Source organism: Carettochelys insculpta, chromosome 9 (genome assembly GCF_033958435.1).
Source record: "Carettochelys insculpta isolate YL-2023 chromosome 9, ASM3395843v1, whole genome shotgun sequence".
NCBI classification, from domain to species: Eukaryota; Metazoa; Chordata; order Testudines; family Carettochelyidae; genus Carettochelys; species Carettochelys insculpta.
The window spans coordinates 10820646-10847831 of NC_134145.1; the positions used below are offsets into that span (position 1 = coordinate 10820646).

At 41.1% G+C, this 27186-nt stretch overlaps 1 protein-coding gene across 1 annotated transcript in view; it reads left to right on the forward strand.

The window, feature by feature from the left end:
* The window catches only part of ZFYVE9 (zinc finger FYVE-type containing 9), a 94191-nt gene that overhangs the window by 25444 nt on the left and 41561 nt on the right, over positions 1-27186 (forward strand). Inside the window, exons 3-5 of the mRNA XM_075003573.1 lie at positions 12240-12345; positions 13232-15342; positions 22975-23074. Of these exons, the coding sequence (XP_074859674.1) occupies positions 12276-12345; positions 13232-15342; positions 22975-23074 (2281 nt within the window). The 5' untranslated portion in view covers positions 12240-12275. The remainder of the gene's footprint in view (positions 1-12239; positions 12346-13231; positions 15343-22974; positions 23075-27186) is intronic.

The window sequence follows — 27186 nt, forward strand, 5'->3', positions numbered from 1 at the left end:
TCTTTTAAACACTCTCAGCACAACTTTTTGCTAATTTCTTTCTGAAAGGGAATAATTCTGAAAGTTAATTCATGGTTTTATCTTACAAAGAACCCCAATATGGGGCTGAATAACAAAATTAACATTATTGCATAATGAAAAGAATGAAAAATAGAAAAAATTAAGTTGATGTGAAATTATTTGGAAAATTTGGTAATTTCAACATGAGTTTGCAAATAGTTTTGGTCATCATGAAATTGCATTTTTGTCAAATTAATTGTTTACTGAAAAAATTTACCCAGCTCTAACAATACTGTCTCTTCCATATCCTTTGAAACATTTGCTTTTAAATGACCATTAAACTCAAAAGGAAATATAATACAGAGCTGTATGACAGTAATGTTAAGGATCTGAATGTTAAAGGAAACACTGTTTGCACACTACTTATATATACATGCCTTTGATGCTCTCCCAAAGGACAAAACTCCTTCTGTCAACCAAATTCCCTCTCAGACCCCATACCCTACCTTGCACCCAGCCTCAATTCATTGGAATGAATACCAGAGTCAGAATCTGAATAGGTTTTTTCCTGTCATCCACTATTTGCCGCTATGAGCTACCTTCTGCACCCAACCTCCATCCCAGACTCTGCACCTCCTTCATAGAAAAGTATGTCCCCATTTATCAAAATCTTGGAGTCATCATCATCAATAACCATGGGCTCAGCGCCCGTTGGTGTCTGATGCCTCTCTCACTATTTCCTTCCATCTTTCCCTGTCCAGTGTGGAGTGGCTTAGTTTCTGTAGAATAGCTCTGCATCAATCTACTATATCATCTGTCCATTCTCAGTGGGGTCTGCCTCTCCTGTCGAACCATCCATTATGCCAAATACCAGGGTCTTGATTGTTCATTCGTCATTCATTCTGCAAATATGCCCAAATAGTTGTAGCTTCCGTTTTATAACCTTCTGCAGCAGGTTCTCTTTCATCCATATCTTTTTATATAATTCCTCATTGGTGATCTTCTGCATCCATCCTATTCTCAGAATCTTTCTATAACAACTCCTTTTAAATGCCAATATTCTTCTTTCTGAATTTTTCGTTATCACCCATGTCTCGCATCTGTACAACATGTTGCTGAATACACATGTTGTCAAGATGCTCAGCTTCATTCTTATGCTAATTGCTTTGCTTTTCCAGATCTTATCCATCACCTTCAAACTCGCTCTTGCTTTCGCTAAATCTTGGAGTGCCCCCTCCCAATTAAAAATGATTGTCCACCCATCACTTAATGTAACAGACAGGCATCTGTCAGGAGAAACCCGGAACTGGAATATTAAGTATTATTGGCCAGAAGCTGAGCCATGTTTGGTGGAGTATTTTTTACAAAGTTGTCTTGTCAGCAGTGTATGGCCATTGCAGTCAATGTTACTTTCATAAGCACCACAATTCAAATTTAGCCCAAGGTTTGTAAAAGTGAGGGGGGAAAAAATTAACCAAAAGAAACAAAGTTGGCTGAAAAGAGGCTTAGTGTTTGGAGATTGAGAAGTTGCTGGGCACAAACATTAATGAGCACCTGAATGAAAAAGTTGCATTTTTTCGCTTCTCTTTTCACTACATCATAATCATTCTTTTAAATAGTTATTCTCGCTGAATCTTGACATGGTGGACTTTTCCGAGCTTTTTCTGGATTATCAATTCTACTTTTCAAGGGCTCAGTAAACTGCCCTTTCTTCAATACAATGTCCATTGAATTCAGTTTGTTGTTCAGTGTTAATTTATTGTATTTTTTCATGAAAAAAATAAAATGCTTGTCTCTGGAATTACTGAAGATTATTCCGCTTAAACAAGTTAAGCCTCTGCCCTCTTCAGAGTAATGGTTGAAAGGATCAGCTTTGAGCCAGAGAACCCTGCGCTGCTGATTCAGTGTGACAGTAAGGTGCAGTTATTAATCATCTTAATTAGGTTATATCAATTCTTTCAAGTATTAGGGTCACCTCTAAGGAGGAAAAGAAATGTTAAAGATACTTCAGGGGAAATGTTACACTAAAAATAAATTTTAAAAAGTTCAGTGATTTAGTCACAAAATTCACTTCGGTTAACCAAACGTGTAGTTAAACATGTGGCCATTATCCTGTTGGATTGGTACACTTTTTTATTAGAACCTATGATACAGTAATTTACAAAAGGAAACAAAAGGTGTTTCCTCTGCTGTCTACCAACATAGAGATCCAATCTTTAAATTCTCACTTGCAAAAGCATTAATTACTCTTGTAAGCGGGCACATTGAGTTCACTGGGATCACTTACATGGCTAAGGATTTTCAGGATTGAGTCTTTTCCTTGGGACAACAGGGTTAAAAATGTTATTTGGGTCTTCTCAGTTTTCTAAAGATTGAATTGTGTGCGCAGTTTTCTGCCTTTCTCCACTAATCATACAAATGTTCCTATGGGTCACTATTGCTGTGCAGCACTACGTGGAAATCATACGGTCAGCCATCCAGACCTGCTCTACATGTATGGATTATCTTAAATGCTATGTATTCCTTTAAAATAGTGGATGAAGATGGAAAAACCTACTTAGTTTTAATTCTGACTCTGGTACTCATTTCCATGAATTGAGCAGCAGCCAGCAAGCAGCAAAGGTGTATGTTTGTCTATGAAGTGTGTTTAGTTTACAGGGAAAGATTTTTTTTAATTAAACTGCAATTCTAAACCACTGGGATAATAGCTGCCAGATCATTGTAGCTTGCTGTATTAGAACCTTGAGTATTTTCACTTCCAGTCCTTATTCTAGTGTCAGGCAACCTGTGGCCTGCAAGCTGCATGGGGCCCACTGAGGTTCTGTCTGTGGCCTGCGTACTCCCTCTCTGCCCCAATGCCCCACATGTCTTGCTGGCTGGGGCCCCACATTTCATCCTCCTCCCACTCCCTCCAAGCACTTTGGGAGCACCATGAATTTGCTGATTTGTTCTCCGTCCCCACTTCTCTGCCTTTAGCATGGTGTTGAGAGTTTGAACACCATGAATCAACTGTTCGCAGCTGTTCAAGCTCTGGGAGGGAGGCTTAGGAGTGGGGACAGAGTGCCAACCAGTGGATACATAGTGCTCCAAAAGTGCTGGGAAGGAGATGGAAGGGGTAGGAAGTGCATGGCTCCAGTGCTGCAATGTATGAGGCATGGGGAAAGGGCAGAAACGGGGTTCACAAGGTGCAGGTGGAATCCCAGTGGGGTGCAGGCAGTTTATCAGTTAAAAACACACACATTTTTATATGTGATATTAATCCACAGCATTATTGTTAAGTGTAATGATGATAATGTTTCAGTGTGCTCATGTCTTCTGATGTTCTTTGTTCACTTGATATATTTCAGCACAGACAGTGAAAATCAATTGAGCTCATTTTTGTATAATTAATTTCAGTGGTAGTGCTTCAACATTTGGGCTTCAAACTTCATAGAATGTGTATTTGTTCACAAATAGCTCTTTTATTTAGGTTTGTGGAGGGGAAATGTGGCAACATTTCTGTTTGTCTTAGGGATGAGCCAAATTTAAATCAGCAATTTTCCATTAACATATAATATACAAGTTTCAGAGAGGTACTCGTGTTAGTCTGTAGCTCTGAGAACAAGAAGTCTTGTGGCGCCTTCTAGACTGACAGATATCTGTTAGTCTAGAAGGTGCCACAAGATTTCTTGTTGTTCCATAACATACAGATATTTTTCCATAAAGTTTATGAAGTAATACTTTTAAAAATGTTAAGTGTACTGTGTTGTGTAAGACTTTCATGGTAGTGGGCATAAAGCATTAGGAGTAATTTTTGTTGGCTTGATTTATTGTTGATGTTTAGACAAATCTGTGCATTTACTAAAGATGTAAAATTTTGTGTTGAATGTTATTTTGTAAAGCCTATGTAGTCCTTGTAACGCATCTCTTCCTCTTTGTCCTCAGCAAACCAGAAAAGCAATGATTTTTGGTATCTTATTGCATAGATCTTAGAATACCAATACCATTGGGTCCAGCTCCCTGCACAGCAGGACCAGACACCATGAAGATCATCTCTGACAGATGTTTATCTAATCTGTTCTTAAATATCTCCGATGATGGAGGTTCCTCAAACTCCACAGCAAATTTAGTGCAGTGCTTAACTACCCTGATATGAAGTTATTCCTATTATCCAACTTGAACCTCCTTTGCTGAAATTTAACACATTGCTTCTTCTCCTGCCATCAGTTGTTAAGGAGAATAATTGATTTTTTTCCTCCTCCTTATAATACCCTTTTAGGTATCTGAAAGCTGTTATGTCCCCTCCATCTTCTCTTTTCAAAACCTAATTCTTTTAGTTATACCTTTTCCAGTTTTTCCACATCTTTCTTGAAATGTGGCACCCAGAACTGGACACAGTACTCCAGTATTACATGAATAAATAGTCAGCACGGAGCAGAGTAGAAGAATTACTACTTGTTTGCTTATGACACTCCTGCTAATGTATCCCAGAATCTTGTTTTCTTTTTTTCTACAACAGTGTCATACCGTTGACTTATATTTAGGCTGTGGTCCTCTCTGATGCCATAGATCTCTTTCTTTAGTACTCCTTACTAGACAGTCACTTTTCATTTTGTAACAGAGGGATAGCTGTGCTGGTCTATATACTATCAAAACAAAAAAAGCAGTCCAGTAGCACTTTAAAGACTAACAAAATAATTTATTAGGTGATGAACTTTCGTGGGACACGCCCACTAAAAACAGACATAAAACCACTCCTGATTCACAAACCTGTCAGCCAGCACTTTAATGGAATGGGCCATTCTGTTAATGACCTGAAAGTCTGTGTTTTACTGAAGAGGAGTTTTCACAGAAGTTTGGAAAGAGAGGCTGTTGAACTCTTTTTTTTATTCAAATTTGACACATTAACATGTGGTTTGAACTGGGATAGCAATTTTCTGGCTCTTTATAAGGGGCTCTTTTACATACTTTGCTTTATCTAATTCTTGACTCCCCCCTGCACCCCTTCAGCCCCTCTGCTCTCTGATTTGCTCACCTTGATAATATTTTTCTGATTTGTTAACCTTGATTACTATTTTTGGTTCTCTGTGCCTTAAATATTGAGTCTGTTCTGGTATGGCTGTGATCTGAAGAAGTGGGTCTGTCTCACGAAAGCTCATCACCTAATAAATTATTTTGTTAGTCTTTAAAGTGCTACTGGACTACTTTTTTGTTTTCATTTCGTGTGTGTGAAACTGATTATTCTTTTCCAAGTGGCATATTTTGCATTTGTCTTTACTGAACTTTATCCTCTTTACTGCAGATTATTTCTCCACTTTCTACAGATCATTTTGAATTTCAGCCCTAGCCTCCAAAGCACTTCCAATTCCTCCCAGCTTGGTACCATGCGCAACTTTATAAGCTTACTCTCTATGCGATAATCTAAATTGTTGATCAGTTCGAAAACTGATCCCTGTGGAATCCCACTTATTGTGCCCTTCCAGCATGACTGTGAACCATTGGTAACTACTTTCTGAGAGAGGTTATCCAATCAGTTATGTGCTCACCTTGTAGTTGTCCCATCTATGTTGTCTTTCCCTAGTTTATTGACAAGAAGGTCATGTGAGACTGCGTCAAATGCTTCACTGAAGTCTAGGTGTACCATGTCTACTACTTCCCCTTATTCACAGGGCTTTTTACTCTATCAAAGAAAGCGATCAGGTTGCTTTGGCAGGATTTTTTTTCTTGATAAATCCGTGCTGACTGTTACCTTATCTTCCAGATGTTTGCAGATGGATTCCTTAATTATTTGCTCCATTATCTTTCCTGGCACAGAAGTTAAGCAGACTGGTCTGTAGTTTACTTTTTTGTCCTTATTTCTGTCCTTACAGGTGGGCACTATATTTATCCTTTTCCAATCTTCTGGAATCTTGCCTGTCTTCCACGGTTTTTCAATGATGATGGCTTATGGCTCTGATACCTCTTCAGTTAGTTCCTTGAGTATTCTAGGATGCATTTCATCAGCTCTGGTGACTTAAAGACATCTAACTTTTCTAAGTAATTTTTAACTTTCTCTGTTCCTATTTTAACTTCTGAACCTACCTCCTTTTCTTCAGCATTTGCTATTGTAGGCATCCAATCACCACCAATCTTCTTAGTGAAAACCAAAACAAAGAAGTCATTAAGGGTCTCTGCCAGCTCCACATTTTATTTTTTTCTGTCTTCATTGAGCAATGGACCTACCCTGTCCTTGGTCTTCCTCTTGTTTCTAGCATATTTGTATAATGTTTTTTGTTACCCCTTATGTCTCTAGCTAGATTGAGCTCATTTTGTGTCTTTGCCTTTCCAATTTTGCCCCTACAAACTTCTGTTTTTTATAATCATCCTTTGTAATTTGACCTGGTTTCCACTTTTTATAGAATTCCTTTTTGATTATTAGAGGATTTAAGATCTCCTGCTTAAGCCAGGGTGGGCTCTTGCTATACTTCCTATCTTTTCTATGGAGTGGAGTAGTATGCTCTTGTACCCATTATAATGTCCCTTTTAAAAACTGCCAACTGTCTCCAATTGTTTTCCCTTTTAGTCTTGCTTCCTATGTGAGTTTACCTATCAGTTCCATAAGGTTGCTAAAGCTTTTTGAAATCTATTGTCTTTATTTTATTTTATTTTTGTGAGTGTGTGCTCACGAAAGCTCATGCTCAAAACTTTTCTGTTAGTCTATAAGGTGCCACAGGACCCTTTGTTGCTGTTACAGATCCAGACTAACACGGCTACCCCTCCGACACTTGTCTTTATTTTGCTATTCTTCCTTCTACATAATTCAATTCCTGCATTCCTCTTTACTGAAGTGGTCCCACAAAAATTTATATATTTCTGCTAGATAATTCCTTGATAGGTGCCCTTTTGCTATTTTGAGAAGCAGGTAAAAATTTGAATAGAATGGTTTCAAGTCATATCCTGGTTCTCATTGTTACTGGGGACAGGAGTCACAGAATCACAGAATCATAGGGCTGGAAGGGACCTCAGCAGGTCATCTAGTCCAGCCCCCTGCTTTAAGTAGGACCAACCACCACTAAGTCATCCCAGCCAGGACCTTGTCCAGCTGGGACTTAAAAACCTCGAGGGCTGGAGGATCCACCACCTCTCTTGGCAACACATTCCAATGCTTCACCACCCTGCTGGTGAAGTAGTTTTTTCCTAATATCTAACCTACACCTCTCCCTCTTCAACTTCTGACCATTACTCCTTGTTCTGCCATCTGACACCACTGAGAACAGTTTCTCACCCTCCTCTTTAGAGTTCCCCTTCAGGAAGTTGAAGGCTGCTATTAAATCACTCCTAAGTCGTCTTTTCTGTAAACTAAACAAGCCCAAATCCCTCAGCCTATCCTCATAGGTCTTGTGCTCCCGACCCTTCATCATTTTTGTTGCCCTTCACTGAACCTGCTCCAGCAAATCCACATACCTTTTTACACTGGACACACTATTTCAGATGTGGCCTCACCAGTGCCGAATAGAGGAGAATAACTACTTCTCTAGATCTGCTCGAAATGCTCCTCCTAATGCACCCTAGTATGCAGTTAGCCTTCTTGGCTACAAGGGCACACTGTTTACTCATATCCAGCCTTTCATCCACCATAACCCCTAGGTCCCTTTCCATTGTACTGCTGCTGAGCCATTCAGTCCCTAACCTGTAACAATGCTTGGGATTCTTCCGCCCCAGGTACAGGACTCTACACTTCTCCTTATTGAACCTCATCAAATTTCTTTTGTCCCAGTCCTCCAATTTATCCAGGTCCCTCTGGATTCTCTCTCTATCCTCCAACGTATCTACCTCTCCCCCTAGTTTTGTATCATCCGCAAATTTGCTGAGGGTGCAATCAATTGCCTCATCCGGGTCATTAAGAAAGACATTGAATAACACCGTCTCCAGAACCAAGCCTTGCGGCACTCAGCTTGAAACTGACTGCCATCCAGATATTAAGCCATTGACCACTACCTGTTGGGCCCGACCATCAAGCCAGCTATCTATCTATCTTACAGTCCAAAGATCCAATCCATATTTTCTTAACTTATGGGCAAGGATGTTGTAGGAGACTGTATCAAAAGCCTTGCTGAAGTCAAGGTATATCACGTCCACTGACTTCCCCATGTCCACATGAGACAGAGTCCTGTCTAATGCTTTTCAAACTGCTCAGTCTTACATTTACTTGCAAGTAGTTTTGGGCACACAGATTCTGACCTTAGTGGGACTTTGGCAAGGTGTGTAATTGATTGTCACACTGAGCCGCTGCTGTTACATTCTAATTTAAACACAGACAAAATAGATGTGAAATGTATAGTGTGATACTTTGAATTGGAGATGAATTTAAGTTATATTGCCCCAGAGTAGGGGGCCTCAGAGCAAGAGGTTGAGGGAGGTGTGTTGTTACAATAACTGTAAGAAATTTAAGTGTGGGGTGGAGTACAGTAAACCTTCAATATGCACTTAACTTCTGTTAATGTGAGTTAAGTGGCAGTTGAAAGCCTGGGGTCCCAGGGGCTGGCAGGAGCATAACTCATCCACCAGCTCCCCACTCCAGCCCCGACTCCGCCAGTGGTAGCATGGCTTCTTCCTGCTCTGGGGAGCTTGGGAGAAGCTGCTCCTGGCTTGCTTAGTGGCACCAGCTTGGTTCCCGGGTCCCTTGGGCTTCCAGGAGCCTGGAAATTTACTAGTGCACCAGCACTGGTCAGTTTCCTGGCTCCCACCAGTGGAGGGGAGCTGGGAGCCAGGCTACTGCCTGGTTCCTGGCTCCCTGCCACCGACTTGTGCAAAATTTGAATTATGCTAGGGTGTGCAGGAGCGCATCCATCATGTAACTTGGGGGTCTACTGTATGTGGATTCAGGGCTGTGAGGTGTGGGGAAGCTCGGAGCAGGGAGTGGGGATGTGGTGGCTTCAGGAGTCATGGCAGGGAGTTGGGTGTGTGTATGTGAGATGCAGGAGTCACAGGTGAGGAGTAAGGAGGGTGCAGGGTTTGGGCTGGTGGGCTCAGGGCAGAGGTTGGAGGGTCGAGGGGACATGCAGGAATCAGGGCAAAGGCTGGGAGTGTGGCATCAGAGGAGGGTGGGGGGTGAGGGTGACCTTTGGGGGGCAGGGTAAGGATGAGAGGCTGACCCCCCATTCCTACCAACACTGGTTGTTGCTTGCTGGTCTCTTTGTCACTGTCAAACATTTTGGGAGTAAGGGCACTTCGAACTTGCGCGAGTATTTCGAAGTGCCTGCGGCTACACTGCTTGCTGCCATTCACGTGGTGGGAATGATGTTAATTATGCTAATGAGGTGTTCTACATGCAGCGCAGCACTTGGTTGCTCTTTTCCGATTGGGTTTGTTTACGTGTCCCCTTCGAAGGAGGGGGTTAGTGTAGATGAGCCAAAGGTTTCTATTCTGTAATTCTCTCAGCTTATTACCTGTATACCTGAATATTGTAAATGAAGTACAGTAAACCCTTAATGTGTGATTTTGACTTGCGTTTAACTCTCATTAGCATGAGTTAAGTGCAACTCAAAATCCTGCAACCCCCAGCTCTAGCTCAATTCCCTGGCCCCGCATGGCGCTGGTTCAAACCTCCCTCCAGTCCCACTTGCTTCCTGAGCCTGGCTCCGGCTCACTACCCTCATGCATGGCTCTGGTTCAACCTCCCCACCCCCTGCATGCACGGCCCTAGTTCAAACCCCCCGCCAGCTCACCACCCAAGCAGGGCTCCGGTTCACCACTGCCACTTGCAGCTCCAGTTCAAACCCCCTTCCCCCTGAGGTTCACCCCCCAGCCCACAGCTTGGCTTATCACGCAGGGACAGCTCCAGCTCAGCATCCTGTACGTGGCTCTAGCTCAAAGCCCCCCCCCACAGCCCTGGCTCACTACCACCACATCCTCCTGTAGCCCTAACCCACTGCCAGGCTTAACCCTCCCCAACTGCCCACCAAGTCCCAGGACTTACCTTTCAAACGGAGCTCCAAGTGCTCCTGCTGCTTCCCCGGCTGCAGAACATGCCTTCCGCTGGGGAAAAAACTGCCCCCCGTCTTACACAAAATTTCAGTTACACGAGGGTGCATGAGAACGGAACCCTCACATAAATCGAGGCACTACTGTAGTCACTGAGCTGTATAAGCATGTTCCCAGTGTAAAGAGGGAAGGGCACATGCTTAAAGTGAAGTGCAACTTCAGCTTGAAACCCTGCTGTGATTAATTCCCTGATTTATTTGTATATGAATAGGACCTAAATTTTGTAGCTGGCTGTTTTTTATAAAGCCAGAGTCTAACTCTCAGGCACTATGCATATGTCTACACTGCAATTAGACACCTGTGATTGGCCCATGCTTCGTGACATGGGCTCAATGGACTTGTGTTGAGGGGTGTGGTGCTATTTAACTGTGGTCTGTGCATTTGGGCCTGGACTGTGTAGACATAACCTCATTGTTTCCCTCATCACACAGTGTTGAGAACCAGTCCTGTGGAGAAGAAGACCTTTTCTTTCTCTTTTGTTTCAGATGATTTTCAAGGAACAGGTCAAATCAAAAGCTGTATACTATAATCGTGCCATGGCACACGCTCTGTAATGGTGGAAATGTCTGTGCTGGCAATTTAAGTGTTTTCAGAATTGAATCAGTGCATCTTATTGCTGGCAACCATTGTTAGCAAAAAGATAATATTCCTTGTGCTGCCAGAGCTGAAGTCTGTGCTCACGAAAGCTTATGCTCAAAACTTTTCTGTTAGTCTGTAAGATGCCACAGGACCCTTTGTTGCTGTTACAGATCCAGACTAACACGGCTACCCCTCCGATACAGAGCTGAAGTGTCAGTTGAGAGGTTGTGTTAAGTTGAAGTAACATCCTTAATGACTCAGTTTTTCTTTTCTGGATTATTTTCCTCTCCATCCTGAGACTTATTTTTTAACGAGGGTGCGTACATTTAACTTACGTTGTATGAATCACTAGGTTCTACTCAGCAATTGTCAGATCATTTCACATTTATTCATATAATACTATGAGGAAAGGAGTGAAATAAATATCTGTATTTCATGCATAGGGAAATAGAGGCATGGAGAAAGAAAATTACTTGTCTGAAGCCATATAGCTAATCAATGGCAAAATGAGACTAAAATCCTGAATTTCAGACTGTCATCTGAGCATCTTGTTCATTAGAGGGTATTGCCTTTCTATTGTTCCACAGCCTGTATGTTGAATGTGGGAGTTCCCACAGATACAACAGGCACGGTGGTAATTTAGGTATTATAGAAATCCTGTTGAACTGATTTACCATTGTGATTCTCAGCACTATGATGGTCTTCTGTGATGGCCACATGGATGAAGCAATATGGGGAAGATGCACTTCCTGAAGCTTGTAACAGGTTAAAAGTTTAGCTTATTAGCTTTGATAGTCCCAGTTAAATGCTGGAGTAGATAGCAATATTAACTTATTCCTTGAATTTGAAATGTTAAGAAGATCCTTGAAACATCTAGTTGTGTTAACAGTAATGAGTCACACTGGCAAAATCATATGATTATAGTGTGATTTTTGATTTACTGATAATGTGCTGAAAAATATTATCTGCACTTGTTAGTGTGGAAGTGCTGTAAGTAACTAAGAGTGGAAAATTCCTCCCCTTAATTGTATCACTATATTATAGTGGGAAAAATCTGGGAGTTTTGAAACATAGGAAAAAGGGCACTCTTTCCTCCCATCCTTACAAAAGAAATTTCCCTCAGCTGTTTAGACTTCCTGTTTGAGTCTCTGAAAGACATTCTTGCCATTAAATTAAAAATGCACCTGAATAAGCAGAGTCTTGCATATAATGCCTTGTAAGTGATGTGGTATGGAATGAAGTGTACTTTGAAATGATTTACATTTGCAGATTCAAATGGGTTAGTATTCTTTCCATTCATTTGATTAGCATATCTTCAGCTGCTCTGACAACAAGCATATGAAAATGAAACTGCCTTTCCCATACATTATCAGCTTCAGACACCTGGCCCACATCAACAAATTCTACGTTTAAATTTGCTCTGTCTATATGTTGGTTTTTAGTGTCTTACAGTTCAAATGTGCTCTTAGGTAGTTAATTATTTTAAACATATTGGACTTGGCTTAAAATTTAAAGTATGTATGTTTTGAAATTTTTTGTAAACTTAGAAGGCTGCCAAGTTAAAAAACAAAACAAAACAAATATAACTTGGAGAGGATAATAGAATATTGCTAACTGAATCTTGGATACCTGATGGTAATTTAGTCTCTATTTCACAGGTTCGTACAAGGAACTGGGTGGTAATTTTCTGACAAATGGAGAACTATTTCCAAGCAGAGGCATATAACCTTGATAAGGTTTTAGATGAATTTGAACAAAATGAAGGTGAGTGACTTCTGTAAAAAGGATGTAGGTGCATGTTTTTGACGTTACACAGAGAAAACCATTGGTGGGACAGGGACTATAATATCCTTTTAATTTTCATTAATTGCATACTGACCTCCTAATTTGCAAAGCCACTTGTGAGATTTTTCATAGTTTTCCTTAGAAGAGGACATCATCTTATAATCAGGTTCCATTTACCTGTACTGTCAGTGGTGAGGTGCTTTACACTTAACTGTTGCTGTGTAAACATTGTAAAGGGATATTGTCAGAATTGTAGTTTGTGTTAAAGTGAAGAATTTTACAAATCCTAATAGGAATAGAAATATGGATGTGACTTGATATTTTTAACACTTCAAGGAAAACAATTAGCTAAACCTTTATTATTAGGAGAACCAGGAACCCTGATAAAAATGGCACTGCAAAACATAAACTGTAGAGTGAAACTAATCTTATTCTAAGCATAAAATCCTCTGTGAGATCTAATTTCCTCCCCCCTCTGTAGAGGCAACTGAGAATTTTTTGTATGTTGTGTCCCCTCTCTCTTTCACATAGTGTACCAATTAGTCCATTTAGAAGTGCCTGTTCATAGTAGAACTGGACAACTGACTGGTCATACATGCTAAAGATGTTTTTTGTTTTTTTTCGTAGAAATTTTGTGCAGTTATATCAGTAGATGTTGATCTTGAATACTTAAGTATTAGCAAATAGTCTTCTGCTGTTTGGTCCAGAATGAGACATCTGTTCATTCCTGGTTTAGAAGTAGTTTTGTTACATAAAAGGATTACAGGAGCCATGGATGGTGAACTATCCTATAAGGTAGAGTTGGGCAGTTGTGTCATTGTGATGGATTATAATCTAGTTATTATTTAACCTATTAATTTTTCAGATGATGCTGTTTCACCTCCATTATTGGGTGCAAAGTGGAATCAGGTTCTAGATCTCCCTTCTCGTCGGCTGCCATGTAATCCAGCGCTGTCCAGTGTGAACGAAGCTTCAGTTCTTAATGAGTATCAACAGAGATTAAAGTCTTTGTCACTGGCTCATTCAGCCACCACCTCAATAGGAGGAGAAGGGGATCATTGTGCTAATGGAATGGATCTTAGTATAAATCCTGAGACCCCAACTGTGTGGATTGATGATCAGGTAACAGCAGATGATCATGTAATGAAGAGAAACAGTAATCAGGATGATCAGTGTAATGCTTTGGAAACAGGAGAAAAGAAATGTGGAAATACAGCCTGCTTGCCAGATGAGAAAAATGTTCTTGTAGTGGCAGTCATGCATAACTGCGACAGAAGGACTCTACAAAGTGGCAATTTGCTGGATTGCAAAAATTACAGCACTCAGTCCTTAACGGACACTATTAGCTTTACACTGGATGATGAAAACCGACAGGATGATCAGTTTTGTGTTACTGTAAATGGATCCACTGAAAAAGATACAGATACAGAAAAGCAAGTACAGTTGAATTGTCTGTATGCTGAAGCTGACTCTGTTAGCCGTTTGATTAATACTTCATCTGATAGTCTGTCTAACGCATGCACTCCCCCTCGATTAAAGGATGATGCTAATATGAATAGAGACTGTATGTTCTCAGAACCTACAATTGCAGGGATTAATGCAGTGACCTTATCGCAGAGACCAGTTGATGGCACTGTTAAAACACAAGGGAGTTGTGCATCAGTTGAGGATTTAACTAGCAAAGCAATTACTCAAAGAACAGTCCTGGAAGCTAAAAATTCTTCTCCTGATTCAAGTATAGGAAACTTTGTGGTGGAGGAAGCTATAGAGGAACAAACATCTCAAATATATCAATCTGTGTTACCGGTGCTCTCTGAAACTTGTCAGCCAAATATATCTGAAAGTGGCAATTACAGTGAATGCTTTGCAGAGCATATTGCTTCTGATGATGATAATGCTGTGGAAAATGAAGTTGGTGACTGTGACAAAATTCTCAGCCCAACTGAATTGCTCAGTGCAGCAGAGTGTTTCCCTGAATCTCAGGACATGACTCATTGGGCATTGACTAAGCTGAGTGAGATGAGTAATAAGCAAAATCATGCAGAAAGTGAAAGACTTTTGCAGATAAAAGAGCCTGAGGAGGCTTGTTGTAATAGCAGAGAAGATGGAGATGGGATGATGGACGCAGGCATGGATGTAAAGGGAACTAACATAGATGAGCTTGAAGGGTCCAGTCTCTCTGATGTTATGAGTACATCAGCAGCAAGCTCTCTGTCTAATGGTTGTGATTCCTATGGAATGCAGAACCCAATTGTTGCTCGTATTCCAAAGACATTACCCTCCAAGGAAGACTCAGTGACAGAGGAAAAGGAGATAGAGGAGAGCAAATCTGAATGTTACACTAGTGTTGATGAACAAAGAGGAAATGAGACTTCAGATGGGAGTGGTGTTATTTTAAATAATACTGGTGACCAAAAGAAGAAAAATTATTTACATAATCTCTGTAGTCAGGTACCATCTGTGCAAGGGCAAACATCACCAAAAACGGTAACGAACATGCAAGCTATCAGTGTTCCATTTGGTGGTGCAAGACCCAAACAACCTACAAATCTTAAACTGCAAATTCCAAAGCCATTATCGGACCATTTACAAAATGACCTTGTTCCCCCAAACTGTGGAGGTAATACTAAAAATAAAAATGATGCCTTCAGTAAGGCAAAAATAGGGGAAACCTTGGCAGCCGATATGTTTCCTGATGAGACATCTTTAAATGCGTCTGTTGCTGATACTACTGGGGAACATTTACAAGAGTATGAGTCTGGGATTTCTAGTAGTCCGTGCCTTGCAGTAGCCCCAGATAGTCCAGATAATGATCTCAGAGCTGGTCAGTTTGGAGCTCCCACCAGAAAGCCATTTACTACTTTAGGTGAGGTGGCTCCAGTTTGGGTTCCAGATTCTCAAGCACCAAACTGCATGAAATGTGAGGCCAGATTTACATTCACCAAAAGGAGGCATCATTGTAGAGCTTGTGGGAAGGTAAGTTCATATTCAGTGACAAAGCCTTGTGTTCCCTTACTTGTGGTGCTGCGCGTGCACACCCAAATCAGATGACCACACTAACCAATTGTTACTGTTGCCTCAGACATCTGTTTAAAGCAGAGCCCTTCATTTGATATGGTTAGTTTCTTTTTAAAAAAACTTTAGATTCTCACCTAGTCTTCAGTGGTTGCATTACTTTAATAGAGAATCAGTATTTGCTTATTCATGATGGTAACAATGATTATCCTTCAAAAACAGTTTGTTAGTTGACTGTAGTCATTAACATATTGGATTCATGTATAACTGCTATAAAATAATCAAGTACAGGGAACTAAGTTTTGGAAATCACTGCATCAATAATTTCTATTAACAACACTGAAACCTGTTGACAGAGATTGGAAATGAACTATTGAACTGCCAAAGTTTCTGCTGGTTAGCATATCTAACAATTGTCATTTTTTCTCTCACTCATGTTTACAAAAATATATCCTTGCTTTAGAAAAAGCCTGTTGACTATATTAAGACTTTGAAATTTGATGGATAGGTGTGTATTGATATGGTTGAGAGGAACTGAGTAGGAAAGTCATTTAAATGTAGCTTCATATTTTTACTGTAGGAGAAATATTTCTCTGAATATTATGCCATTTGTTTTAATAAGTTATTTTTATGTATACAGCATTTACATTAGATTGAACCTCAGTAGGTGCACGCAAATATGACATTTTTTTGGTAAAGTGACTCCTAAAATATTTGCTGAAGTATAATTAAATGACACATTGCTGGAAATAGAAATCTATAAAACTAATCAGATTATTAAAAGTTAATTTTAAACATGCTACGCTGGTGGATATTCTTGAATTATTTTAAATTTAAGGTGAAAATAGAACATGGGTGCATTATGAAAATAAACATATTGAAATAAATTTGGTTCATTTAGGATCCAATCCAAAGTCTTGTGAAGTCAACTGAAAGACTCCCTGACTTCTCTGAGCTTTGGACCAAATCTGTAGCTGCCAGAATAGCATGGGGAAACAAAATGGCTTGAAGAGAGAATCTAAATGAATCACATTCAGCAAACACAGATTCATATCTGTCAACTCCAGAAAGGAGACTTGCAAAAAACATTGTGTTTCATATAAGTTTCAGAGAGGTAGGCGTGTTAGTCTGTATCTTCAAAAACAAGAAGTCCTGTAGCACCTGATAAACAGATATTTTGGAGCATAAGCTTTTGTGGACAAAGACCCGCTTCATCAGCTCTACAGTCTGTAAGTTGCGACAGGACTTCTTATTGTTTCATAGAAGTGTTTAGGTATGGTATTTGTCTTTCTTAACAACTAAAATATAAAATACTGAATCTGTTCTAATTGAGTAAAAGGACTATTCATCAAGTTATCAGTTAAGTGGATTGTGTTTGTGTTTGTATTTTTGCATGTGTACTTTTACATTTCTTGATTTTGAGACTTGATGAAAAATTCTTCTTGTAACAGTTCTGATTGGTTAAGATCTCATTTGGAATAAACAGATACTCTTACTAATACATGAAATATTTAAGTCCACCAGTACTAACATATACAATAAATTATTGAAAATAATTAATAAATAGTCACAATCTACTTGTATCATATAGTTTAAATTCTTGAATTTAGTGCATCCTTTGTGTGTGGTGACTGTTGTGTTTAGTGGCTGTGTGATGTACAGGAGTCCAGAATAGGTGATCTAGTAGTTGGTTGTAGCTTGGCTTTGAGACTAATTTACAGTTGCTGGATGCAAAATGAAAAAGACCGCAGGGTAAACAAAAGCATGTAGTTGAGTAGATTGCATAAGAAGCAAAAGTAACACAGATTTTTAAAATGATTAGTGTTAGCCATTTTACTAAGTAACTTAGATTGTAAATGTCTTTTTTTAAATCTGAATAGTAACACAACAGTTTCCCTTAAATTAGTCATTGTGACAAAAAGTCCTACAAGTCCTATGAATATAGACTACATTTAAAAATAGTTGGATGTTATCTGGAGAATATATTTCTGTTTTAATAGTTGTAGTAATTGGCAAAATCAATGTGAGCCACTGAACATAAGGGAAGATGTCAGAAATTAAATATGCATGTTTACCAAACTTTGTTTTAAACTTAATATGAGAAATGATGATAATGTATTTTATAAGAAACTTGATTTTAATAGTTGTGTATGTATTCTCCGTTATCAGTAGTAGTCACCTGTGATATCCTTGTGTAGCTTCTCTTTGCACTGAAAAGTAAAGCAAAAAGCCTTTTAACTACGTTGTGCAAATTTGCTGCATATAGCCAACATACTCCTTTCTTCTATGTGAGATACTAATTGCTTGATGGTTGCTTTCAAATGTGTATTTCTGCAAACCAGGAATGCACACTTCAATTTCACTGTAAATGTTTATACTTGATTATAGACAACACCTGCACTCCACCAACTACAAAGTTAAAGATGCCAAAGAGATGAGGGGTTAACATTTTATCATTCTATAATGCTTGTATGTAGATCATAGCAATCATTATTCTTGAAAAGCTTTGTTAAATCCAGAATGTAGTAGTAGTAGGCATCCTTCAGTCTGCATAGACTATGGATCGTGCCCTTTATAGTTTAAATTGAGGACTTCATTTAGAGCGTCTATTGTGACTATGAAGACCCACACGAGAGTGACAGTCCTTGCTGCATCTCTTGAAGATGTGGTGGGTGTCTGCCAAGTCCTTAGTGTGCTTTCTGTGCGCTCGCTTCTCCTCTGCTAGCTGTCTGATCCTCATCTCGCCCTTCTGAAGGCCCTTGTGTAACCCCTGCCTCCATCTGCCGCGGTCGTCTGCTAGTTCTTCCCAGTTGTCCAGCTCGATGTCTGCCTCTCTGAGGTCTCTCTTGCAGACATCTTTGTAATGCAACTGGGGGCGTCGGGGAGGTCTTTTGCCAGAGGCTATCTCACCATACAGGATGTCTTTTGGAATCCTTCCATCATTCATCCTGTGGACGTGGCCAAGCCAGCGGAGCTGACGCTGCCTGAGGAGGGTGTGCATGGTTGGGATTCCAGCTTGCTCGAGGACGGCGGTGTTGGTCACTCTGTCCTTCCATGATATTCCAAGGATGTAATCTTCTTCAAAGGGTACTGAATTAGAAATTAATTAGTTTAGTCCTTTGGTTTGTGGTTGAGGACATTGATTTTTCCATGTTCTGTAATGTCCTCCAAGTTTATATCTTAACTGAATTTTCCAGCAGATAGGCTTCCCTGAGAAGTGAAATGAAACTGAATATCTCAAAATAAATTAGTCTGAAAATCATGGTGGTAATATTGCTAAAAAGCTGGTAAAGTGTGTTGAGATAGATACAAATATCAGTATTTATTTTTCTACCTATATAATTTCATTTGTTGAAAAATATTGTACATGAGAAAATAAATTGTAATTCTTCTATAGATATGAAACATTAATATTTACTTGCTCATATTAAACTTATTAAAATGTGAAGTAATTTTCAGTAAGCATATGTAATTAAAAAAAAAAGGAAATTTTGCAATTTACACAACATTGGATGAGATCATTCTGGTGACAGAATTGTTATTCCAGTTTTCGTATTAGGACGATAAAATCTTGCCTCAAGCTTGGATATCATCATTACATTACAAACTGCAACAGAGGTAAGGGCCCAGTTTACAGAATGGCTGTCCTTCGTTACAAAATGGCCAACATTTTTAATGCCCACTAACCCAAATTGTATCCTTTTAATTGGGTTAGGAAGTAGTTTAGACAATATTATGTTCAACTGTTGGAACAGCGCACTCTATCTCACTTGCAGTATAGATGGGCTTTGTGTGGAATTTTAAAATGTGAAAGATTTAGAAATGTTGCAGTTGGGCTTTGAAAAAAGTATAGGATTTTTGTGATTAAGATTAAAAGAAAGATGTGCTGTTAATTATGCTTATGAAAGCCAAACAAAACTGAAAGTACTTTGGGATGAAATGCAATATTCTTCCTTGACTTTCAGCAAGAGATTACAGCATAATGGCGGGTGTGTCTAAATTTCACATGCTTTGAATTGTTTTTCTCCATGAAATGTGTACTCTTCAGCAGTTTCACATGGCACCTGAACATAAGCCCCAGGACACACAGGGGAAAACGTGATTTTTTGTATTTAATTACACATTGTAAACCTTAAGATAAACTGTCTAGAATCTTGTCTTCATTGGAGAATTTGGGCATTGCGGGCGCTGTTACAGGTGGGGCATGCAAAGTGCCTCATGCCTACATACACATGCTTGTAATGGTGCACAGGCATTATTATTGTTACCGTTGCATTTCCTTGTAGCTTACCACCCAGTGTCACTGAAGTGTTAGTCCTGGTGCAGGTGGAAAGTGCTGACAGTGCAGCTACAACATGCTAGTGGGTCCTTCCAGCTCAAGTCATGCAGTGTGCCCCTTCAGCAACCAGTGTGGTATGGAATGATTCTTGTGCTCCCGATTACTTTCTTGATGCAGCTTCAGTAATTTTGCCCATACGAGTTTTCTCTTTTATAAATGCTATGAAGTGATCGTGAGCCTTCTGCTTTGCGTGATTGCCCAGATTTATTCCAGTTAGGTGTGCTCGCACTGTATGCACAGTCTTCAGTTTTTTTTCCTCCTTGCACTTTCTCTTTGACCTGGATCTGCAGCTTTTTACAGTTCTTTTTTCAGGTTTCTTCATGTGTATCCTCTTAAAATGGGGAAGCAGTTTCAAAAGCTAGTGAAGACAAAAGCCTGATTGCTTTCCTTTTCTCCAGGACAGGAAATCCTTTGTTTAGTCTCCCCATCCCTGTGGAAAATACCAGATTCAAGGTGGATTTAGTATCAGATGGCATCGTAACGTCTTTTTAGGACCAACCACAGTTTGGGCTTAAAGAAAAAACAAAACTGTTCACAGATTGTGACCTTTAGCACTGAGCCATTATGTTTCTGACATACCAGTCCTGGCTCTCTCGAGCATACATAGAATTATAAACAGATCCACACTTCATATTTCTAACTACACATACAAGAATGATCATGCAGAAAAATATAATACAGACATGCAGCAGATTGTAGCTTTAAAATTATTTGTTAGATAAAGCGTTTTGCCTAAAGCATCTTTGAGTTATGCATGTTCATATTCATAAGTCAGTTTTCATGATGCATTGGGGCGGGGGCATGACACTGCCCATTTAGACCTCGTTGCCACTTAAGACAACAGGAAGCATCCCCAGTTCTGCTCTTTTCAAGACCACAACCCCAGCTCCCTCCTTTCTTCATATCATGGTTGGACTATCTGCTGTATGTGTTCCTGCCTCTTCTGGTTGTGTACAAAGTCCTGCTTAGAATTCACGGGGACAGGATAACAGTCATACTCATAGCATTGGCATGGCAGAGCCAGCATTGGTGCGTCACACTTATGGAATTTTCCTTGGATGACCTGATCGTGCTACCACTGTTGCTGGACCTGATCACATAGGATCATGGTCACTTCCATCACACACACCTTCAATCTGTCCACCTCATGGCCTGCAAGCTTCATAGCTAAACCATATGGAGCTCAGGTGTTCAGAGACACTCAGGGAAGTTCTGCTAAATAGCAGAAAACCCTCCATTAGGACCACCTATCTGGAAGAGTGGAAGAGGTTTGCGATATTATACTCTGAAGGCCTTACTCCATCTTAGCAGGCCCGCCTTCCTGCTATCGAGAAATACCTGTTACATCTTTAGCAGCAAGGTCGATTGGCTTGTTCCTTCAAGGTTCAATTGGAAGCTATCTCTGCATTTCAACTGGGAGCAGCAGAGTGCTCCACCCAAAGGTAGCCTGCTTCCTTGAGGACCTGGAATGCCTGTATCCACGTATTGAGCTCACTTGGGACGTTAACCTCATTCTGCCCAAACTGATGGGACCTCCCTTGAACCACTGGCAATGTGCTCACTCTTGTATCTGTCAGGTAAGGTTGCCTTTCTAGTTGCCATTATGTTAGCAAGGATTGTGTCAGAGCTCAAGGCCCTCAGACCCTGCCTATATAGTCTTCATCAAGGACAAAGTGCAGCTCTGGCCTCACAATGCTTCCTTGTCAAACGTTGTGTTCCACTTCCAGTCCAACCAGGATATTTTAATGCTGGTGTTTTACCCCATCTCATGTGAGTGGATGTGAGCAGAGAGTCCTCTCTCTGGACTTTCAGTGGGCACTCTCCTTTTATCTCGAATGCATAAAGCCACTCTGGAAGTTCAACCAGCTATTCGTCCTGGTGGCAGACCAGATGATAGGTTTCCTGGCCTTGCAGAGGATCTTATCGTGGATCACTTCTTGCATCCACATCTGCTACAAAGTAGGAAACGTTCCAGTCACAGCATAAGATGGCTTATTCCATGAGGACACAGGCCTGGTCAACAGTGGTCCAGGCCCTTGTAAAAATTCAAGTGGTCTGGTTCTCAGTGCACACGCTTGTCACTCAGTCCACCATTACCCAGAACTCCAGAGGTAATTCAGCTTTTGGCAGAGCAGTCCTAAGGTTCATTGTTCATAGTTCCAGCCCCATCTTCAAGGGAGAGCTTGAGAGTCACCTGACTGGAATTCATAGGATCAAACAGTTGAGGAAAAATGGTTACTCACCTTCTCGTAACTGTTGTTCTTCAAGATGTGTTGCTCATACCCACCCTGTTGGAGTAGCCATCAAGAAAGGACATGGAGCGGCGTAGGGTTGGCAGGGTCATATACTGAGCACCGTGGAGGCTCCACAGTTGACCCGTTAGGTGCTACTAGGAGAAAAAACTTCCCAGTGATTGTGCGCACAGTGTGTGCACACCTAACTAGAATGGAAATGAGCAACGCATCTCAAAGAATAGCAGTTACAAGAAGGTAACTTTTTTTCTCATTTGACAGTAACATTCAATTTTACAAAATTTCTTGCTGTTAAATATATTGAAAAATACAAATTTATGCATTTTGGTACTGCATCTTACAGTGTGTTACTATTCCTGCAAGCCCTAGGAGAAGGCCTTATGTGGGAACTGTGGGGTCGATACCCATAATGCATGGCTATGCAAGGATTGGTATATGTGCTGTGTTATCCACAGGGTTAATTGGCAGCCAGTGTGACTGGTGAGGAGACAATGTTACAGTGATTTATTTGAACTACTGACAGTTGCAACAATGTGGGTCTCAAGTGTGGAGACAAATGGCTGTCTTTTCTTCTGAAATGTACCTCTCCATTCCCCTCCCCATTTGGTTAAGTGACCAGGGAAACTGCTTTAGCATTTTTCCAGTATTGTATTTTAAATAACATTCATTCCAGAGAGCTGAAATGGCAACTATTTTAATTCCCAAACTCTCAGTTCACTGAGGGTTTATAGATACGATTTTTGTTAGCCATTATCTCAAACCTGCATTTTTAAATTACTCCTGTGGGGAGTGAGTGTGTTCATTTGTATTGTTGCAGACAGCACCTACTCTAGTAGGATAAAATAAGATTGACAGAAGGTCATTTGCTCTTAATCAATTTCACTGTGCCCCGTTGGAGGATTATTGATAACTTCTCTCTTAAATTTTGCACTTCTAAATCTATTTAAATTACTGTTGTTGTGAAATATTGAGTGATTCAGTATATTTTTCCTTTTGCTCTAGGTTTTCTGTGCAGCCTGCTGCAGTCTGAAATGCAAGTTGCTGTACATGGACAGAAAAGAAGCCAGAGTGTGCATAATCTGCCATTCAGTACTAATGAATGGTAAGTAGAAAGACAGGGACTAAATGCAAAGCTTTCCTGCAGGGGTGAGGGCAATTGACCCACAAAAACATCACTCAGGCCACATGCAAGTGAGAAGCAATGCCCCCAAGCCCCTCCAGGTCCTCACTGACCTGGCCCCCAAGTGAGAAGAAGGGAAAAAAAAAACCAAACCGAACCAAACCAAACAAACGAAAACTCACAGATGTGGCCACCATCTGAGAAGCAGGAAAAAAGACCTTCACCACACTACCCTCAATCTCCACTGGAGAGCCTATGGGGACCAGGGCTAGTAGACTTTAAGGGGCTTCTCAGGCTCTGGGGTGGTGCCAAGAATGAGGGGTTCAGTGTATGGGAGGAGACTGTCTGGGAGCAGGCCGGGGTGGGGATATGGGGTCTGGGCAGGACAGAGGGTGCAGGAAAAGGGTAGGATGGGGGTCTGGGCAGGAAGTGATGTGCAGAATCAGAGTGGTGGTGCAGGGTCTGAACAGGATGGAGGATGCAGGAATGGGCTGGGGGATGTGGGCCCTGGGAAGGAGTTGGGGTGTGAAAGGGGCTGCAGGCTCTGGACTAGAGCAGGATGTTGGTGTGTGAGAGGGGATCAAGGCCCTCAGGGGGGATGGCACTTAAACCTTGGGTGGCTCCCAACCAGCACAGCCCTCTGGCAGCAGCTGCTTAGTGAGTGGGTAAGAGATTTCCATGTGCTGTGCCTGCAGGCACTGCCGCTGCAGTTCCTGCAGAGTCAGTGCTAGAGGCAGCACATGGAGACCCCCTGTCCTCCACCAGGGGCTGCAGAAATCATGGCCTCTTTTGGAAGTGGCACAGAGGCAAGGTGCCAGCTTTTCCCTCTTCCATTGCCTCCTTGGTGCTGTGGATTCCCTGGCATGGAGAAGGAATTGAGGGAGGAATTTGAATGGGGATCATGCACCCCTTGGAATACCATCAGGGGCCACCATGGGGCCATGTAGCCACAGTTTGAGAGAGGCAGCTCCAGCAGACAAATTTGTAATGGTGGATGGAAATTGAAGATAGCCAAATGCAGGCTACAAATAAGATGCAGTTTCAAAACAGTGTGATGAATTATGGTAGGATATTTCAAGTGGTTGTGCTGGATTCTTCATCACTAGAGCCGTGTCTACACGTGCACGCTACTTCGAAGTAGCGGCACTAACTTCGAAATAGCGCCCAACACGTGTAGCCATGACGGGCGCTATTTCGAAGTTAGTGCCGCTACTTCGAAGTAGCGTGCACGTGTAGACACGGCTCTAGTGATGAAGAATCCAGCACAACCACTTGAAATATCCTACCATAATTCATCGACGTTAGGCGGCGAGACGTGGAAGCCGCTAACCCCATGAGGGGATGGGAATAGCGCCCTACTTCGAAGTTGAACGTTGAAGTAGGGCACATGTAGACGATCCGCGTCCCGCAACATCGAAATAGCGGGGTCCGCCATGGTGGCCATCAGCTGAGGGGTTGAGAGACGCTCTCTCTCCAGCCCCTCCGGGGCTCTATGGTCACTGTGTGCAGCAGCCCTTAGCCCAGGGCTTCTGGCTGCTGCTGCTGCAGCTGGGGATCCATGCTGCATGCACAGGGTCTGCAACCAGTTGTCGGCTCTGTGGATCTTGTGTTGTTTAGTGCAGCTGTGTCTGGGAGGGGCCCTTTAAGGGAGCGGTTTGCTGTTGAGTCCGCCCTGTGAGCCTGTCTGCAGCTGTGCCTGGCACCCTTATTTCAATGTGTGCTACTTTGGCGTGTAGATGTTCCCTTGCAGCGCCTATTTCGATGTGGTGCTGCGCAACGTCGATGTTGAACATCGACGTTGCCAGCCCTGGAGGACGTGTAGACGTTATTCATCGAAGTAGCCTATTTCGATGTCGCTACATCGAAATAAGCTACTTCGATGTAGGCTTCATGTGTAGACGTAGCTAATATGTTTTAGATTAAACATTGGGTGTCTTTCTAAAAGAAGTTTCATAGTTTGAATAGGAATTAATTCAGAGAAATAAATTGGTGTTATGCTGGAGGAGAGACAATATGATCACAGTGGTCTCTTCTGGCTTCATAATCTGTCAGTCTCTGAATTTACTTAGGCCAGGGTTTTAATGTGTCCACCGATTTTTGGGATGCCTTGATTTTTGTGTGCGCTGTTGACGCTTCACCTGGAGCTGGATATTTTCAGAGTATCTGAATATACCTGTAGGGCCGACTGATTTCAGCTGGAGTTCTGAATGCTCAGTGTGTCAAGTGTAACATTCAGAAGTTGTGGGTGGACTCCACAGCTATTAAATTGGGATAATTTTTATCTATCTTGGTGTGGTAAAGATTAATTGTTTGTGAAGCAGTTCAAAAATATATGTGTGCTCTAAATATCAACATCTTCCACTGTAGGGTATATACAGGAAATCCTAGTTTATGGTAACTAAGAACTAAATATAGGCACAAATATGACATTGATTTTTGATGAATTATCAGAAACTTAGATGAAGACGATATATTGTGGGAATGTCAAAGGAGCTTTATAAAGGGAAATTATGCCTCCCAGGCATATTAGAATTGTTTGAGGGGCTCAGCATTTACATGGACAAGGGTAATCCAGTTGATACAGAGTACCTAGATTTTCAGAAAGCTTTTGATGAGGTTCTTCACTAAAGGCTCTTGAGAATAAGAGGAAGGTAAGAGGAAAGATATTCTAATAGATCAGTAACTGGTTAAGAGGCAGGAGTAAAGGGTCAATTTTCAAAGTGGAGAATGGTAAATAGCAGGATACACCAAGGATCTGTACAGGGACCAGAGCTGCTTGCTATTTCCGTAAGTGAGCTGGAAAAGGTGTGTAAACAGTGAGGTTGCAAAGCTGGCAGACAATACAAAATTACTCAGGATAGTCCAAAGCTAACAGTGAAGAGTTACAAAAGGAGCTCATAAAATTGTGTGTCTAGGGAACAAAATGGCAGATGATAGGTGCAAAGTAATGCACATTGGAAAATGTTCCCAACTGTACCTACAAAGCGATGTGGTCTAAATTAGCTGCTACCTCTCAAGAAAGAAGTCTTGGAGTCATTGTGGATAAGTTTGACATCTGCACAGTGGGTAGTAGCAGACAAAATAAAGGCAAACAGACTGAAGGAACAATTAGGAAGAGGATAGGTAATAAAAGACAGGTAACATCATAATGCCACTGTACAATTCTAGGGTAAACCCACACCTTGAATACTGTTTGCAGTTGTTATTGGCCCATTTAAAAAAAATACATTATAATTGGATAAGGTACAGAGAAGGGCAACAAAAATGAGGGTAGATTAAGACAACTGACACTGTTCAATTTAGAATGCACATACACAAGAACCACAGGTCACCCAGTGAAATTGTTAAGTAGCAGTTTTAAAATGAACATGTGGAAGTACTACTTCAGATGATTCAGCCAACCTGTGGAACTCAATGCCAAGGGATATTGTGAAACCCAAAACTATAACTGGTTCAAAGAAGAATTAATGTAGATAACTTCATGGAAAATAGGTCCATTAATGGCTATTAGTCAAGATAGTCATAGAATCATAGAACACTAGACTGGAAGGGACCTTCAGAGGTCATCACGTCTAGTCCCCTGCCCTCACAGCAGGACCAAACACTGTCTTAGATCATCCCCAATAGATGGCTGTCTAACCTGCTCTTAAATATCTCCATTGATGGAGATTCCGCAACCCCCGCTAGGCAGTTTATTCCAGTGTTAAACCACTCTGAGAGTTAGGAAGTTTTTCCTCATGTCCAGTCTCAACCTCCCTTGCTTCGGTTTAAGCCCATTGCTCCTTGTCCTATCCTCAGAGGCCGAAGAACAGTTTTTCTCCTTCTTCCTTGTAAACTTCTTTTAAGTACTTAAAAATTGCTATCTTGTCCCTTCCAAGTCTTCTCTTTTCTAAACTAAACAAGCCCAGTTCTTTCAGTCTTCCCTCATAGCTCACATTCTCTAGACGTTTAATCATTCTTGTTGCTCTTCTCTGGACCTTCTCCAATTTCTGCACCTCTTTCTTGAAATGTGGTGCCCAGAACTGGACACAGTACTCCAGTTGAGGCCAAATGAGCATTGAGTAGAGAAGAAGAATGACTTCCTGTGTTTTGCT